Raw genomic sequence first — 18,828 nt, forward strand, 5'->3', positions numbered from 1 at the left:
GTTTCAAATAGTGTTCGCTCGTCTCCAACAATATTACATTTCTAAACTGATGACTTAGTATTCTGTATTAGTGAGTTTTTATTTTTTTAAAACATGCATTATTCATTATAAGAGGCTAGAGGTGAGGTATGGAGGAGGGAAGAGGATGCAAAGGGGAGATGAGGAGCAGGACGGCAAGGTATAGTTGGCACAGTAAATGGCACACTATTATTGTTCTGTTTCTGAGTATCTAAGGAACATCCTTGTAAATGCTGAACAAGTACAGTCTAAATGAACTGGAATAGAGAACTGTTACAATCATAATATACAGTTATATATTTCCAGTATATATATTAATAATTAGAATCCCTTTTATTAGATGGAGGGGTAATGGAAAGGTAAGGATTATAGTGGTGATCTGGGCTGAGAAGTAAAGGAAGGGAGAAAGAGGGAAAAAAAAGGTTGGTGGGCTCCTCAGGCCACGTTACAACCACAAGGACTATCCAGTGACAATGCACAAATTATGCTCCAAATAGGAGAGTCCTGCATCAGGGCTCTTTATAATATGCCAAGTGGTATCAGAAGCAGCCCTTCTTTCATTTGGGCATTATTTGCATAGAGGATTCCCATGTCATGAAAAACCTTTTAACCCTCATCTCCTCTAGTAAGCCAGGGAGAAAAGATGTAAGTTTTGTATGAATAGACGCATGGTGGGGAGTTGTGTGGAGTGCCAATCCTGGAAAATGGATTTTTCTTCCCATTGCTGTTTTTGGATTTCTTGGTACTGTGTCATCAATATGACCTAAATCAAGATCACAATTAATTTTACCTCAATTCCGATTAGTGTACGATTATTTTAGGACAATTTCCTTTTTACATGCCACGCTCCCTATTTATATGCCAAGCCATGCTATTGATTTTTTATTTCAGTTAGTGGCACATCAGCAATGCTACATGGAAAGCGCACAGTTAGCGAATATCCTTTAGTCACTGACATTGTGAGACTGGATGACGTGGATGCAAACTAAATGAATTAATCAATGTCAGCTAGTTCATATAGATTGAGTTAAATTTTGATTATTTTTAGATCAATGATATTGGGCCTTCATTTTGGAACATTTACTTCATCCTTAGTTTGTGCCCTTCCTCATCTTTTCGGTGTTGTTGTCCTTCTCGTCTTAGGGGGCATTCACACAATGTAACACGGTGTTGATTCTGACACGTAAACTCGTGTCAGAATCAATGCTGCAAAACAGAATGCCATTGACTTCAATGGGTTCCGTTTTGTGCAGTAACACAGTCTTTTTAACCCATTGATTTCAATGTGTTACGCGCACTAAACGTAACCCAATGAAGTCAATGGGATTCTGTTGTGCAGCACTGATTCTTTTTTTTTTTTTTAAATGTAGATTGTGAGCCCCATATAGAGCTCACAATGTACATTTTTCCCTATCAGTATGTCTTTTTTGGAATATGGGATGGAAATCCATGCAAACACGGGGAGAACATACAAACTCCTTGCAGATGTTTTTTTTGCCTTTGGCGGGATTTGAACACCAGGACTCCAGCGCTGCAAGGCTGCAGTGCTAACCACTGAGCCACCGTGTGGCTCCTTGCAGCACTGATTCTGACACGAGTTTACGTGTCAGAATCAAAGCCGGGTTACATTGTGTGAATGCCCCCTTAGTCTTTCATACATTTGGCGGGCGACTCTTTCTGTTCTAGTGGCATTTTACGTTCACCTCTTGTTTGAGTGACTTGCGGGCCTCCATACAATTTGTTTGCCTATTTTCTTATTGTTCCCTTCTATTGTTGTTTAAAAATGAAAAAAAAAGTATTTAAAAAAATATATATTTCTGCCCCTGGTTTGCAACTTTAACATATTCAACAGATCTAAATTTTCCTTGGGTTTGGTCAGATGAGTGATTTTATTGGCATATCTAATATACCATTAGAAATGTTGTGAATACAATGTAATATTTAGTCTGAGATTCAGTAAAGAATAGGGCCTATGTAAGGTTTGGGTCCTAATAAGCCTTGTACATTTTTTTCATGTACCTATTTTTCCCACAGTGAGTGAATATATGTGAGGGCGCTCCATTTTGAAGTCTTAGTTACTTACAAAAGGTAATAGAAGAACAACATGGTGGGTCAAGCCCCATCCTACACCTCGCCAATTGCCAGCTCTTATTTAGAGGAGGTAAAATAAGATTTCTTTTAATATCGTCTGTTTCTATAAAAAATAAATAAATAAGGAATTGCAGGAATGAATGATCAAAATTCCAGAGGAACATATTGAGGAAAAACTCCATGATGCATTTTGAAATGCTTTCTTAGCATCTTTGCTGTGGAGCATTGATTGGGTCCATTGCACATTTGTGCCATCACTGTGGCTGCTGTAGGTAGAATGTCTGTTACCCACAAAGCCAAGTTAGGATTGTGTTAAGGGGAAGGGTTTATATACAATTGTACAATATCATTTATGAAGGGATTTCAGTGACTGGATGTTGTGTGGTTTTAATATTTTGTAATAGCCTCCCAGTAGACCATCCAAGCCTTGTGTCTAATGAGAGGGAAGTCGAGTTATAACTGACTCAGCTTCTGTTTCCATGATTGGGGCCGACAGAAATTCTTTCAGTGCTGTGTTTAGTTTGGGTGGATTTGATTTGCTCAGCGATGACTTTGGGAGTCATGCGGCATTGCTTGGTAAAGGGTAGTATAATATTGTTTGAAGGGGTTTTGAATGTCTAGGATGTAAGTGTGAAAAGAGTCTGATATGTCAGAACAGGGTTTGAGGGTGGACAACTTCAAACGGTATGGTGAAGGTGGATAACAATTTCCCCATTGTATTACTCCAATGGAAATACACTTTTTCGTGGAGTCAAGAGATCATTGAGCTTGACTTAAAAGAAAAGTATCCAGTAACAGTTCTAGCATCAGAATATCTTTGTTTTTAGGAAGGTGTGTTGGAGCGGAGATGACGCCCATGTGCAAAATAACTAATTGTATTGCTCATATTCACTGCTCCTTCTAGGATATTATTTTTAGCTTAGATAAGGACATAAGGACAATATCTTGTAAAATAAGAGTCATCCTATACTTGTCTTGATGTGTAATTGTGAAATGGTGTTTTCTGTGAAAATTCCCATCAAATGGGCAGCTGAAAGGAATAAGAGTAGAGGGGTAACTCATTTGCCATGCTGAGGGAAAAACAAAACCTATGAGAAATAAATAATCAGTGTTTAGGAATATTAAGGCACCAATTCCCATTAGGGAATGCCGCAGCTTCTAGGAGTGCCTCAGTATTAGCCTGCACCCTTACAAACTCCAGAAGCTGTGAGGGGGCCTAGTAATTCCCAGTTTTAGTGGGGCCCTGCACTTATGACCTTTCATACTTGGATAAGGGCTTGAGTCAGATGTTGAATTATATTGAAGATTTGTTCATGTTTATATTTTTTGTTATTCATAACTATCATTATTTACTTTTTATGAACTTGTGTATATTTCTTTTTTGTAAATAATGTTTTATTGAATTTTTAACAATTAACATATATATCGTTGATAACAATAAGTGTGTTATTACAGACACAAATAAAAGATTCAAAAGTGTTTGTAGACAACTGCATATTGAGTAATAACAGTCGTAATGGAAAGAGCTTGTGTATATTTCTATGAGTTGGATGCGTCTTTTTATTTATTTATGTATTTATTATCTTTTTATACATACTTTTCAGTTAATTGAAGCCCGAAATGCGTCGTTTCGTTCTGCTGTATGGTAATATGGTGCCCTGTAAAGTGCCTACTAGCTCTTTTAGAAGGAACATCATAATCCTATTGGGCAAACAAACACTTGAGTGTGGCTCCTTTTTTCCTGGGATTGTTTAAAAAAAAAAAGAATTTCGTATGTGTAGCGTCCCGAGCATTTTGAAGTATATAATAGGCCTTTGCTTTTCCAAACATTTGGATGTATTTCCATAAATATCCCTGATAAACTATTTTACAGTTACAAATGGACATATAGGCTAAATACCAGCATGCTAGGGCTCACCGTGATTCCCATTTGCCTCGGTAAAATGACACACCATATAAATCAAATATTATGTATTATTCATGTTACTAAAATCTTGAAAAAACCTACGTTTATTTGAAGGAAGTAAATTTAACTTGCAAAAATTCATATATATAATGTAAAGTGGAATATTGTAATTACCAATCAGAGGTAGTATGGTTATATTAAAGATAACTACACAATTATTATCTGTCCTCACGATCAATATAACAAAGGCCATGTGTCCCATAGGAATCATAAGAGTTCAGGTAAGGTAGATTGAGCCACTCCGGCTGGTAGCTTGTAGTGCTGTAGACAAAACACTCTATGGTGTTAGCAGCTGCTCTCCCTTCAGGTGAATTATCTTTACCTCCCCACTCCAATATTTCAATCCTCTTAATAGTGCGTTGGTACATGTCTGGACAGCCTTCAAATTCATCCAGGAATTGCAGCATCTGTTCATCCACTGAATATATCTCACCGGCAATATGGTGGCCAGTTCCTGGGATGTTCATGAGAAATGGTATGTTTTCTTTCTGAGCTATCACCAGTGGATACTTCTCCATTGTTCTTCCCGTTCCTTTAAATATTGCTTTTCCATTCTTTGGATCTGTCATGCGGTGATAGTTTGGTTGTCCATTCTTAAGGGTTCCGTATACAAAGATATTGTGCATTTTCTTTTCTTTAAATTAAGGAAAATTTCACAAGTTACAAGAGTGTCAACCTTAACTGAGTAATGAAACATAGAAAAATATCAATTCTAGAAGTAGTCATCAAAAATCTGAAAATGTTCCCTCCTGTTTAGATTTTAATCTTAAACACTGGTACAATTGGCCATCTTTAATAAGTCCTTAAAGGGGTTGTTTGAATAATGAGAAGTTGTACAAATTTAAATATACTTTGTGTAATTTCTTTGCAGTTTTCTAGATCTCTGCTTGATGTCATTCACTCTGTTTACTTCTAGTAGATAAAAATCAGTCCATGGTCATGTTTTTAATGTGATATACAGTCCAGGATCATGTGATTTATGGTCCATGGTCATGTGATGGACACACAGGTGCACCTGTGTGTTCACCACATGACCCTGGACTGTATATCACATGACCGTGAACTGTATACTACATCTCCAGGGACAGATTTTTATCCACCAGGAGTAAGCAGAATGAATGACAGTAAGGGGGAGTTCACACTTGCACCCAATGTCCGCCCTGTGCCTCACCGCTGGGTTTCAGTCCCGAGAAACTAGACCGGTCCACCTGCGTCCTCTCTGTGGGGAAACCGTTTTTTTCGGCTGGACACAAAGTTGGATATGCAGGACACCCCGAAAAAAACGGTTTCCCCGTGGAGAGGCCACAGGCGGTTTATCAGAAAGTGTGCCTGGGATGACATGACTTCCCCAGGGCAATGGGAAATTATAGATTTTTTTTTTTTTTTTTTTTTTTTAAACAAAGTAAATTAGAAGTTAGGCAGGAGGAGGAGGTTTAGTTAAGGGGGTAATTTTGATTTTATCCTGGACAATCCCTTTAAGCTATGAAGTGCAAAGCAGAAACTCCATTGTCCAATATAAAATAAAATGTATTATTATTTTAAAGGGGTTATCCTCGAGTTCATATTGGTGGCCCATGAATATGCTCTTGGTGGGGACTCCAAATACAGAACCCTTACCAAAGAGATTGTGATGCTATATCTTGGATTCCAGACTTTGTTTTGCTCTGTAATAGTGTGTTGTAGTGAAATACTCGCTCAGTACATTATAGAACGCATCATATACAATGAGGAAAGCGGCAGTACAGCATCCTGAAAGAAATCACCACATTAATTTTTATGGCGACTTAAGATTGGTTAGGCCATTACTTACAGATATTTATCCATCCTTAGTAAATGGCTGCTGCATAATAGCCATAAAAGAATTTATTCCATTACTTTAAGTGTTTCATTATAATATCCGGAGCCTGTACCTTTAAATCTAGCAGCTATAAGGTCCATTATTTTGATAACAAAGAACTGCGTCTTCTCCTTTATTAAAGGAATTGTTGCCTTTATAGTCATGTTTTCAGTAACCAACAAGGACTGCTTTAGGAAGAAACTTGCCCCAGAAGGGACCGCACAGGGGTCAAAGGTGAGCACTAAAACATGCAATTAATTCTTGTAAGAGGATTAAGGCACTCATGTTCACTCTGAATCAGAAAAATGAATTGTGAATAAAATGGTTCAAATCCAAGAGTTTAGATGTCAAAACTAATACATATGAAATGTAGGAAGCAAGAACATAAAAAAATGAAGTGCGAGAAAGCGCAATAAAGGCATTACATCTGACGGACATAAATGTATCCAATTAAGAGACGTAACAGCCCAATGACACAGAGTACAACTCACTCGCTGTAGCTCCTGCGCTTACAGACAGACCATCCACAAGAACAACGCGGCATATCTATCTATGTTACAGCTCAAAAATATCAGAATCCTGAAATAGGCAAGAACTTCCTGGTGACATTTGGTCATAATGTTTTTCTATGAGTGAGAAAGTTGCACAGCAATCGTAGATGTCACACAGTCACTGACAGCTGAGATGAATGTGACAGGGCATTTGTTATACAATGCAGAAAAGTTAGAGCATCAGGTCTTACAAGGAAACACCAGGACTGACATTCTCACAATCTGTGTCTCTTGGCTCCATGAGAAATCATTATGGTTACAAGAAAATGCCAAATTACTGTGACCAAAACTCGTCATACAGCCTTAGGGCCCCTTCACACAATGTAAGCGCTCGGCTCATTCCGAGCCGTACACGCGAGCGCTTCTAAACACTTCCCATTCACTTCAATGGGAGCGCTCATAAAGCTGGCTTTATGCGCACTCCCATTGAAGTGAATGGGAAGTGTTTAGAAGCGCTCGCGTGTACGGCTCGGAATGAGCCGAGCGCTTACGCCGTGTGAAGGGGCCCTCAAAGGGTATTCCCATGTACATAATCATATATATATATATATATATATATATATATATATTCGTAGATAATTAAAAGTTAAACATTTTTGCAAATATAAGTAATTAAAAATTCTGCAAAGTTTTAAAGATTTTCTATAACTTTCTTAGTGGTGACAGTCTGTTGTCTTGATCGGTTGCCAACGGATATGACCACAAATGCAGAAACTTTCTCTGGTCTGGGACTTGTCAGGAACCCAGCCATGGTTTTCACTACTACATGTATCCAAAGAGATCTTGGCCACAATAAGGAAATCATAGCTGATTTTCTGACCTTAGAAAGTTCCTGCATTCATGGTCGTATCCACTGAGAACCGATCAAGACAACAGACTGTGACCACAGGATATTTAAAGAAAATATTTAAAACTCTGCAAAATATTTAATTACTTATATTTGCAAAAATGTTCAACTTTTAATTATCTACAAATTTAAAAATAATTATGTATAAGGGAATACCCTTTTAAACATTGTGTTCTAGGTGACATCTACCATATTTATAAGGCAGCTGAGATATCTTTCTATCTCTGGCACAGACTCCTAAGGGCCATCTGCAGGAATGTGCATTTCCCAGCCTGACAAAGGTCATTTTGAGATATTTTTGATCATCAATAAAAAAAAAATGAATTGGAATAGTCCTTTCATGCCAGAATCCAAAATTTCCAGCAGCATTTGGCACAGAGCCTCTTCACCAATTTGCCGATATCTCTGACACCAGGGCATTTATAGGCAAAACTGACAGTGTGCTGAATAAAGCTTTGCAATGTTATGCAACACTGCACTATAGTGGACATGAAAGGTCAAGCATGCTGCGTCAGTGTTCTGGCCTGGTTTTTTATTGCTAGAACACTGACCCATTATTTTCTAGGCCTCAGAAACATGCCTGTGTATTATCATGAGCTCGGAGAAAAACTCAAAACATGTCCATTATTTGGCCTGGGCTCCTAGAAGGAAATCATTGGGTCCATGAAGGCATGCTGATATGATTCATGTACCGTCCATGATGTTTAACCTTTACCATCATGTGCATATAGCCTTAGCCCAGTGATGGCAAACCTTTTTCAAACCGAGTGCCCAAACTGCAACCCAAAACCGACCAAAATTATCGTAAATTGCCAACATGGCAATTTAACCTTAATACTCTGCAGATCCACAATTGTGGGCAGTTACGGACCCACAAAATAAAGTTGTGTGAATAGGGCTTTACAGAGCTTGTACTGAAAGGTAAAGGTCTCTGCGTTTGGTACTTTTGAACAACTAGTGTTTAGAGATGAGCGAACACTGTTCGGATCAGCCGATCCGAACAGCACGCACCCATAGAAATGAATGGAAGCACCTGTGACGCTGACTTTTTCGGCGGCCGGCTGGCGTCACAGGTGCTTCCATTCATTTCTATGGGTGCGTGCTGTGCGGATCGGCTGATCCGAAGAGTGTTCGCTCATCTCTACTAGTGTTCACTATTTACATCGCACAGGATCTGTTTTACAGTCACCGTGCAATGTTATTACAGCCTGTACTAATATCACGTCTGCTATAAAACATACTGTGTGATATAAATAGTGAAGGGACCCCACACAGTACAATCTGATCCACAGTGGTCCCCACACAGTATCATATGTTCCACTTTGGGCCCACAGACAGTATTATATGCTATACAGTAGCCCCCTCATACACTATTAAATGCTCCACAGTAGCCCCACTTCCCACACAGTATTAAATGCTCCACAGTAGCCCCCTCCCCACACAATATTAAATGCTCCACAGTAGCCCCCCTCCCCACACACAGTATACTTACCTGAAGTCCAATGAAGAGCCGCTGGACGTCCTCCTTTTCAGTGCGGGCGCTGATGACTTATGTCATTGCGCCTGTGTCAGGGCAGAGGTCACACTCCGCAGTCAGTGTAGGGCACGGTTGCACGGACTGCGGCCTGCTCTGACAGCTTTCAGCTGTATGTGCATTTGCACATACAGCTGAAAGCAGCGATTGCTCACTAACGAGGAACACACGTGTATTTTTGCAAAATGCACGTGTAAAAATAAAAGTGTAAAAATAAGACTCCCATTGACTTCAATGACATTTTACAGGCGTATTTTTACACGTGTAAAAAATATCATTGAAGTCAATGGGATAGCAAAATTTACAAGAGTAATTTTACCGTACTCTACAAAATAAGCTAGTGTTTACTCAGTGTGAACTTAGTGAGGGATCATGGGGACGGCGTGGGTGCCAGCAGAGGGGGCTCTGCGTGCCCTGTATGTCACGTGTGCCATAGGTTCGCCATCACAGCCTTAGGCTGTTCTCACATATTTTATGTTTGGTTAGTGATTTTCATCAGCGATTGTCAGACAAAACTTGGAGTGGAGAATACACATACACATTTTATAATGTAAAGATCTGCGTCTTCATCTCATTCCTAATTTATTTCACAATCACTAATACAAAACACTGATACTGTGAAAGCAGCCTAAGGCCAGGGGCCCACGTTGCGAATACACAGCAGTTTGGCTTTATTTTTATTCTGTTTTTATTTTTGCATGTGTTTTAATTTTTTTTTATATCCAGGAAAATATAAACAAAATAGGAGGGAAATCTTTTTTTTTTTTTTTTTAATTTAATAACACAAAGTGCTTCTAAAAAATTTATAAGTTGTTTTTTCTTCTCTGTTACGGAAGTTTTTATTTTGTATAATGTCATCAGGGGTGGGGCTAGAAACTGTATTATGGGCATTTTTTTGGCGTATTTTATTCCTTTTTTTAATTATTTATTTACATTTTTTATCTTCTCTATTATTATTTTTTTTTTTTACATTGTGTCCCCATAAGGTCATAATAGACCTTTGGGGACGTCTGATCACTGTTTCTTTTGTGTTGGAGGCGGAGTTCTCCTGTAACTGGGGATGGTAGATTTAGCCCCAGTTGCAGGAGGAATAATAAACCCTTCCCTGCCTTCTCTCTGGGAGTTCCGGCTGAAGTTACAGTCGGCTCCAAGTTTGAATGGGTTTGAAAACTGCCTGCCAGTTTCCGTCTTCTATCCAGTTTCTCCTGCAAAGAGGAGATCGGGCGCTGGCGTGAACCCGCCCTTAGCTGTGTTTTCAGTAATTTCTGGGAGCACCTGGTACCTCCTACATTTGATTACACTCGTCAGCTTCCTGCTACGTAACTTCCTTAATAACACCTCCCACCACTCCTTCCTTACTCCCCGCCCATACACCCCCTCCCTGTTTCTCTAGCTATCTTGCCCTTCCCTATTCATCCCAACCACTGACCCATATTATATACTTATCCTCTACGCTTCTTCCTGTGAGACAGCATCTCCTGCACTCCTCCTTCTCTTCAGCTATAATCCACTGCGTCACATGCACAGTAGCAGGGACAGTAGCGAATTACCGGTGACAGCACGCACAGATGGACTGCTTACAGAGGGAGGAGCCGTGTCACCGGAAGAACCCTGGATGGTACGTTTAATGGGGTGGATGGGGGGAGGGGGAATAGTAGTAATGATCAGTTTCTGGAAATGGATAGTCACGGGATAATGTCCCTGGGGCGGTGACTAGTTATACAATGAATAGTTATTAACTATCCATTTTTGACAAATGATGGTATTTATAAAGTATTAGGGGGAGGGTGTTTAGACCAGTGAAGGGATTTCTAGTTATCCCCGACAACCCCTTTAAAGGCTCTAGAGACGCACCTAAAATACAGGTCAAGGTGCAGAATTTTTATCATGTATTTTAAAAAGTCGTCCCCCCCCCTTCATAAATAAAGAACCCAGAAAACTCATCCCTGTGCAAAGGAGATCATGGGAAAGTATTCCTTCTCTCTTAGCTTCTCCATGACCATGCTCTGGACACTATCCTCCTCCCCCCTCCCCCCGTTCTAGAGGAGTCAGGAAGTAATAGCACTACAACACACCCAGCACCAGTGCAGTAATGTACAGATCTCCTCAGCCGCACCCGGGGGTCTGGTGCTGGCAGTTCCCTGTGTAACTGTGGCAGTCCCAGCGCTGGTATATGCGCTCTGTGTGTGACAGGCAGTGCATGGGGACTTGTGTCCATTGCTGAGTATCCATGAGTTCTGACAGGACACACTGAGCAGTTACCGGTATCTCCTGACAGGACAGCGGACTCCGGCTGCTACTTCCTACCTGTGCCGGCGGGGGTGGCGGCAGGGCTCTGCTGGGCTTAGTGACGTATGTGTGCACGTGTCACCGTGTGTCCTCGGAAGGGAGGGGGGAGGCCGGATTCCTGACGTACCGACTACCACATGCGAGCGGGCGGGGGTGGCGCTGTGTTCCAGTCACCATGATCTCCCTATAGCCGAATACTACACGGCTATACACAGACTAGTATCTCCTCTGATGTCTGAATTCGGGTGCCATGTTGTATAACCGATGCCTCAGACATTGCCGCTCTATCCCTGTGTCATGGGCAAAGGGTAAATCAGGATATAAAAATGAAGGACACAATTCTGCAGCAGTGTGTACAGAGACATGGCTTGAAGGTTTAGATCCCAGTACTTAACCCCTTCCTGCCGACAGCATTTTTTGGATTTTCGTTTTTGACGCCCCTCCTTCCAAACCCCATAACTTTTTCATTTTTCCACTCTCAGAGCCATATGAGGTCTTAATGTTTGCGGGACAAATTGTTCTACATGCTACCATTAAAGGGATCCTATCATTAAAGCTCATTTTATTCTGCGTAACACGTAGGAATAGCCTTAAGAAAAACTATTCTTCTCCTACCTTTAGATGTCTTCTCTGCCCCGCCGTTCAGTATATAATCCAGTTTTCATCGGTATGCAAATGAGTTCTCTCGCAGCACTGGGGGCGTCTCCAATGCTGCCAGAGAACTCTCCAGCGCCGCCTCTCTATCTTCTTCAGGAATGGGTTTTCTTCCAAGGGTTGGCTTCAAACTTCTAGGCCTAGGGCAAAGCCGACTGCGCATGCCCATGGCCACAAGAAAAATGGCCGCTTACACAGTATTGTAAGCGGCCATTTTCCTGTGGCCGGCAGGCATGCGCAGTCGGCTGCCTGAGGCCTAGAAGTTTGAAACCACCGAGGTGCTGGAGTGGTTAATGCCCCTGATCGGTGCGGGCACCGACCGGGGGCATTAGCACTGGGTGTCTACTGTATAGAAGGGGTTAAAGGGAGTCTATCATTAGAAAATCACCTTTTGAACTAATGGCATGTTGGAATAGTCTTTAGAAAGGCCATTCTACGCCTGCCTTCCATTCTCTTCTTCTCCCCGCCGGTTCTGTAACGCACAGGGGACGTTCCCATGTGCACCCAACACACCTGCGTCATAACCTCTTGCCACACTCCAAAATGGCAAACCAAGCATGCGCAGTCGGTTCTGCCTCAACCCAAAGTGGCAGAGCCGACTGCGCATGCGCAAGATCTCATTCTCCATATAGTGCAGCATCAGATGTCAATGTAAGGCAGAAGATGAAGCAGGGCGTGAACGGAATTAACTAAGGGGTGGCAAGAGGTTATGACGCTGGTGTGTTGGGTACACACGGGAACGCTCCCTGGGCGTAATTTGTATATTACAATAAAGAGATTTTTACAGGAGCAGCAGGGAGAAGCCAATGGAAGGTAGGCATAGAGTAGCCTTTTTAAAGGCTATTCCAACGTGCCATTGGTTCAAAAGGTGATGTTCTAATGATAGACTCTCTTTTAGTAGTAAAGGACCCTACCATGTGCTGTTTATAGTACCAGTGCCATCTTATAATGTAGAATGGTCTCTGGGCCCTTTCAGGCTCGAGGGCCTGGTACTAATTGTTATCTCAGCACCCCCCTGCAGAGTTTTTCACAGAAAGTCCATAGAGTTTTAATCAGCGGACTTTCTGCCCCAATTATACCTATACGTAAAATGCCAATGTTTCTGCAAGTTTTAATGATTTTTATAAAAAATTTTTTTTTTTTTAGCCAAAATCCCATCCACTTTGCAGGTACTACCGTATATACTCGAGTATATGCCGACCCGAATATAAGCCGACCCCCCTAATTTTACCACAAAAAACGGGGAAAACTTATTGACTCGAGTATAAGCCGAGGGGGGAAAAGCAGCAGCGACTGGAAAATTTCAAAAATGAAAATGGCCGGAGTTTTTGGGTGCCGTAGACTCTGGGGAAGCGGAGGGGGTGTTTTGGTTGTCTGTCTGCCCCTTCCCTAAGCTTGAGGACTTCCCCCACACACACACACACACACACACACACACACTTGGAACTCAGTCTGGCTGAATATAGGGTATTCTGAAGTGCTCCTATTAACCCCTACCCAATGGAACAGGAGCACTGCAGATACCCTATATTCAGTAGACCGGGCACTTTCAGACACAGGGATACCTAATGTGTATGTGTTTCACAGTCATTTTCTACTTTTGTATGTATTCTAGGGAAAGGAGTGTTTTAGAACTTTTATTTATTTATTTTTAAATCTTCCACAAAAACTGGGCTGAAAAATTCGGCTTATACTCGAGTATATACGGTATTTTTCGCAATGTGAAAAATTAAATTAAAAAAAATATGGTAATACAATAGCCTGTAATACAAATGCCAATTTATTGTAATGCATTGTATTAGTGATCAGACCCTTTGGGGTTCAAGACCCCTAGGAAGTCTAAGGGCTAGTTCACACGTAAAAACCTCCTGGCTTATTTTGGTCCTGAAAAAAACCGCTTCCTAATTAGGAAGCTTTTTTTTTTACCTTGCCAACCTTTTTTGGAGCTTTTTTTTTTTGTAAAAACCGCTTCCAAAAAAAAAAGCCAGGCTGTTTTCCCCTCCCATAAAGTGAATGGGCTGAAAAAACCGCTAGCGGTTTTTTTCCACGCGGTTTTTTGCAAAAAAACGCGCGGAAAAAAAACGTGCGGTTTTTGCATCCCATTCACGTCTATTGCTTTCTTCAGGCGGAAAACGCCTGAAGAAAGGTCATGTCGCTTCTTTTTTCTGCTAGCTGAAAAAAAGCTAGCGGAAAAAAAAAGCTAGCAGAAAAAAAAGCTAGCTGTTCACATAGGGATCCATTGTAAAGGGGCTGATTTTGAAGCGAAATCCGCTGTCAAAAAACTCCCTTTTGCCCATGTGTGAACTAGCCCTAATAAATGCAATAAAAAAAAAAAACAGTACTAAAAGTTCAAATCACCCCCCCCCCTTTCCCTAGAATACATATAAAACTTACTATGAAACACATACACATTACGTATCCCTGTGTCCGAAAATGCCTACTCTACAAACTTATAAAAATATTTTTCCAATATGGTGAATGCTGAAGCAGGAAAAAAATCTGATATATATTTGAATAAAAAAAAATTATCAACGCAATAGACATTTCCCAAAAAGGTATAACTAAAAAAGTACAACTGGCCCTGCAAAAAAAGACGCCCCATGCATCCCTGTACATGCAAGTATAAAAAAAAGATACTGGTGTCAGAATATGGTGACTTAAAGAAAAAACTTGAAAAGTTTAAAAATTTCGTTAAGGGGTTAAAATGTAAATAAAGCTATATAAATTTGCTATCCCTGGAATTGTACCAAAACATAGAATACAGGTGACGTGTTATTCTGCCTGCACAATGAATGCCGTAAAAATGAAGCCCGTAAGAAAATACTTTTTCTCCAATTCCACCCAGTTCTGAATTTTTTTTCAGGTTCTCAGTAAATTCTACTGAATAATAAATAGCACCATCATGAAGAACAATTTGTCCCGCAAACATTAGGCCCACCTATGACTCTGTGAACAGATAAATAAAAAAATGATGGGGTTTGGAAGGCAGGGAGACAAAACCAAAAATCGAGAAATGTCACCGGCAGGAAGGGGTTCAAGGCTCAAATACCTTTCTTACAATTTTTTTTTTTTTTGTAAAATATCTATTTCCCTTCCTATCCTTCATTATGATTGAGGGTAAGTGAATGGTCATTTAAACATACAGTCCTATGAAAAAGTTTGGGCACCCCTATTAATCTTAATCATTTTTTGTTCTAAATATTTTGGTGTTTGCAACAGCCATTTCAGTTTGATATATCTAATAACTGATGGACACAGTAATATTTCAGGATTGAAATGAGGTTTATTGTACTAACAGAAAATGTGCAATATGCATTAAACCAAAATTTGACCGGTGCAAAAGTATGGGCACCCTTATCATTTTATTGATTTGAATTCCCCTAACTACTTTTTACTGACTTACTGAAGCACAAAATTGGTTTTGTAACCTCAGTGAGCTTTGAACTTCATAGCCAGGTGTATCCAATCATAAGAAAAGGTATTTAAGGTGGCCAATTGCAAGTTGATCTCCTATTTGAATCTCCTCTGAAGAGTGGCATCATGGGCTACTCAAAACAACTCTCAAATGATCTGAAAACAAAGATTGTTCAACATAGTTGTTCAGGGGAAGGATACAAAAAGTTGTCTCAGAGATTTAACCTGTCAGTTTCCACTGTGAGGAACATAGTAAGGAAATGGAAGAGCACAGGGACAGTTCTTGTTAAGCCCAGAAGTGGCAGGCCAAGAAAAATATCAGAAAGACAGAGAAGAATGGTGAGAACAGTCAAGGACAATCCACAGACCACCTCCAAAGAGCTGCAGCATCATCTTGCTGCAGATGGTGTCACTGTGCATCGGTCAACTATACAGCGCACTTTGCACAAATAGAAGCTGTATGGGAGAGTGATGAGAAAGAAGCCGTTTCTGCACGTACGCCACAAATAGAGTTGCCTGAGGTATGAAAAAGCACATTTGGACAAGGCAGCTTCATTTTGGAAACAAAAATTGGGTTGTTTGGTTATAAAAAAAAAGGCGTTATGCATGGCGTCCAAAAAGAAACAGCATTCCAAGAAAAACACATGCTACCCACTGTAAAATTTGGTGGAGGTTCCATCATGCTTTGAGGCTGTGTGGCCAATGCCGGCATTGGGAATCTTGTTAAAGTTGAGGGTCGCATGGATTCCACTCAGTATCAGCAGATTCTTGAGAATAATGTTCAAGAATCAGTGACGAAGTTGAAGTTACGCCGGGGATGGATATTTCAGCAAGACAATGATCCAAAACACCGCTCCAAATCCTCAGGCATTCATGCAGAGGAACAATTACAATGTTCTGGAATGGCCACCCCAGTCCCCAGACCTGAATATCATTGAACATCTGTGGGATGATTTGAAGCGGGCTGTCCATGCTCGGCGACCATCTAACTTAACGTAGCACAAAAAATATAGGGCAATGCTGGGTAGTACTATTGAATAAACCACATTTGGCCAGCAGGCCAAACTACCACATACACGACAGAATAGTTATAAAAATATATAAATTTTATTTAGAAAAGTACATAAATAATAATAATAGATTGGAGGTAAACAATGCATCAGCTATGGATGCAATGACATACAACTAGGCTTTCATAAGGAAATATGCTTTGCATTTATAGTCAATACAATATTCAGTGAAAAGAGTTCCTCACCACATAAGAATGGGCATCATTAGCTATATACAGATGGATGAAGATCCAAATCATTAGCACTTCTTACTAGAGGGCCAATACATTTATATTTGATATTGTAGACAAAAGAAAACATATGAGCAACATTGAGCTTTTACCTGTAAGTATGTCATGCATCAGAACGCGCCCCGACGCGCGTTTCACCACGCAAGTGGCTTCGTCAGGGGGAAGTAGCTATGATGCGTGGTGAAACGCGCGTCGGGGCGCGTTCTGATGCATGACATACTTACAGGTAAAAGCTCAATGTTGCTCATATGTTTTCTTTTGTCTACAATATCAAATATAAATGTATTGGCCCTCTAGTAAGAAGTGCTAATGATTTGGATCTTCATCCATCTGTATATAGCTAATGATGCCCATTCTTATGTGGTGAGGAACTCTTTTCACTGAATATTGTATTGACTATAAATGCAAAGCATATTTCCTTATGAAAGCCTAGTTGTATGTCATTGCATCCATAGCTGATGCATTGTTTACCTCCAATCTATTATTATTATTTATGTACTTTTCTAAATAAAATTTATATATTTTTATAACTATTCTGTCGTGTATGTGGTAGTTTGGCCTGCTGGCCAAATGTGGTTTGACCATCTAACTTAACTGAACTTGAATTGTTTGTCCAAAATACCTTTATCCAGGAACTGATTAAAAGCTACAGGAAGCGACTAGAGGCTGTTATCTTTGCAAAAGGAGGATGTACTAAATATTAATGTCACTTTTCTGTAGAGGTGCCCATACTTTTGCACCGGTCAAATTTTGGTTTAATGCATATTGCACATTTTCTGTTAGTACAATAAACCTCATTTCAATCCTGAAATATTACTGTGTCCATCAGTTATTAGATATATCAAACTGAAATGGCTGTTGGAAATACCAAAATATTTAGAACTAAAAATGATTAAGATTAATAGGGGTGCCCAAACTTTTTCATAGGACTGTAAGACACTTTTTTTTTTCTTCTTTCCAAGACTTGAATTTTCTCTAGAGACAAAAAAAAATGTTTAGTTTTGGCTCGGTGACCACATGTACAGTACTTACATATTCATTCTTTAGAAGTCTCTTATAAGGAAGCAGGTGAAAAAACAAGAATGCTGAACTTTAAACTGAAGTGCTGCCTGTCTGAATGAAGTTATTTCTAGGGCCGCTCGTTCCTTGAGCACGTTTAACCATGTGCAGCCAACCCAGGCCTCCTGTATTATTATGTAATGTACAACCAGAGCCTTCAGGAGTGGGAAGAGTTAACACTAGTCAACGTGCAAAAACACACTCTTGGAATGATATCCTGTTGGTCCTTTAAAGTTTTTTGTTTTGTATGTACAGTTTTTTATGTTACAGACAAGAGTTTCCTGCTTTGGATGACCCTTACAAAACCTTACTGGGTCTCTCAAAAGTTAATGGCAAGCCACCTTTCCAAGTCTCAGCCAAGGAATGAGGTCTTGCTTTGAAATCGAAGGGTTCAGGTCCCTTCTCAGCAGTGGCTCTCTCAGAAACTATGAACTCTAGTCTGTAAAAACAAACAAGAGCATCACAGAGTAAATTGCTTGTAGGCTTCTACAAAATTACTCTTTTGATGGTATTTTTAACGCATAAATGAAAAGAGTTTTCTTAAAAGTGTAATCCCTTTAAAATGTTTCTTCTTAAACACCATGAAATGGAAGTTGCTGAACAATTGCGCAGAACACCGCAGGAAATACTTAAAAGGAAATTATCATTAAAGGACACATTGCCTTTATGTAATGGGCAGTGTAGTTCTACTATTATTTTGTATTATGGCCATTCCTCCTGTAGGGGAAATCTTGAAGGGAAACTTTCCGTACAGTCATAGAAAGAATAGATTTAATAGGAATAAAACAGTTATGAAGGTAAACTACATGAGATATATATATATATATACACACACATAATACACACACACCGTGCTATGCAAAGTGCAGGCCCTGAAGGCACAGAGCATGACACACAGAACCAAAGAGCAATTCCTTTTTATACATTGCCCCCTTTGAGCTTTGCAGTAGTGAAAAATAGCATATTGTCCCATTTCCACCCCCAATACAATGTAGGGCTCTGTGTTTAAATGGATTATCCAGTTTCCTATATTGATGGCCCATCCTTAGGAGAGGCCATTACAAATAGAAATAGAAATGTCTGACATCCTGGGATTCATTTAGATCTGCTGATCCAGGACAGTGCGGCTCCAAGTAATGTCTGTGGGGTAATGCTGCAGTACCAAAAAACGCTGCTACAAATTGTATGACGAATGAGCAGCGCAGCTTCTGACATTACTGAGAGCTGCGTTGTCCCCAAAGAGATGTTCTTTGGGGGTCCCAGGTTTT

General features: G+C 40.2%; 1 protein-coding gene across 2 annotated transcripts in view; it reads right to left on the reverse strand.

Moving 5' to 3' along the window:
• Positions 1-4,190: 4,190 nt before the first annotated feature.
• The window catches only part of TMTC4 (transmembrane O-mannosyltransferase targeting cadherins 4), a 72,207-nt gene continuing 57,569 nt past the window's right edge, over positions 4,191-18,828 (reverse strand). The window contains exons 1-2 of one of the 2 annotated variants that reach the window (XM_075265334.1): positions 11,107-11,148; positions 4,191-4,709 (exon numbers count right to left, since the gene is read on the reverse strand). In XM_075265334.1, the coding sequence (XP_075121435.1) occupies positions 4,234-4,701 (468 nt within the window). In that variant the 5' untranslated portion in view covers positions 4,702-4,709; positions 11,107-11,148 and the 3' untranslated portion in view covers positions 4,191-4,233. Of the gene's footprint in view, positions 4,710-11,106; positions 11,149-18,828 lie in introns of those variants that run through there. The other variant, XM_075265335.1, reaches the window with a different exon arrangement.

Source organism: Leptodactylus fuscus, chromosome 2, assembly GCF_031893055.1.
Source record: "Leptodactylus fuscus isolate aLepFus1 chromosome 2, aLepFus1.hap2, whole genome shotgun sequence".
Classification (NCBI taxonomy): Eukaryota; Metazoa; Chordata; class Amphibia; order Anura; family Leptodactylidae; genus Leptodactylus; species Leptodactylus fuscus.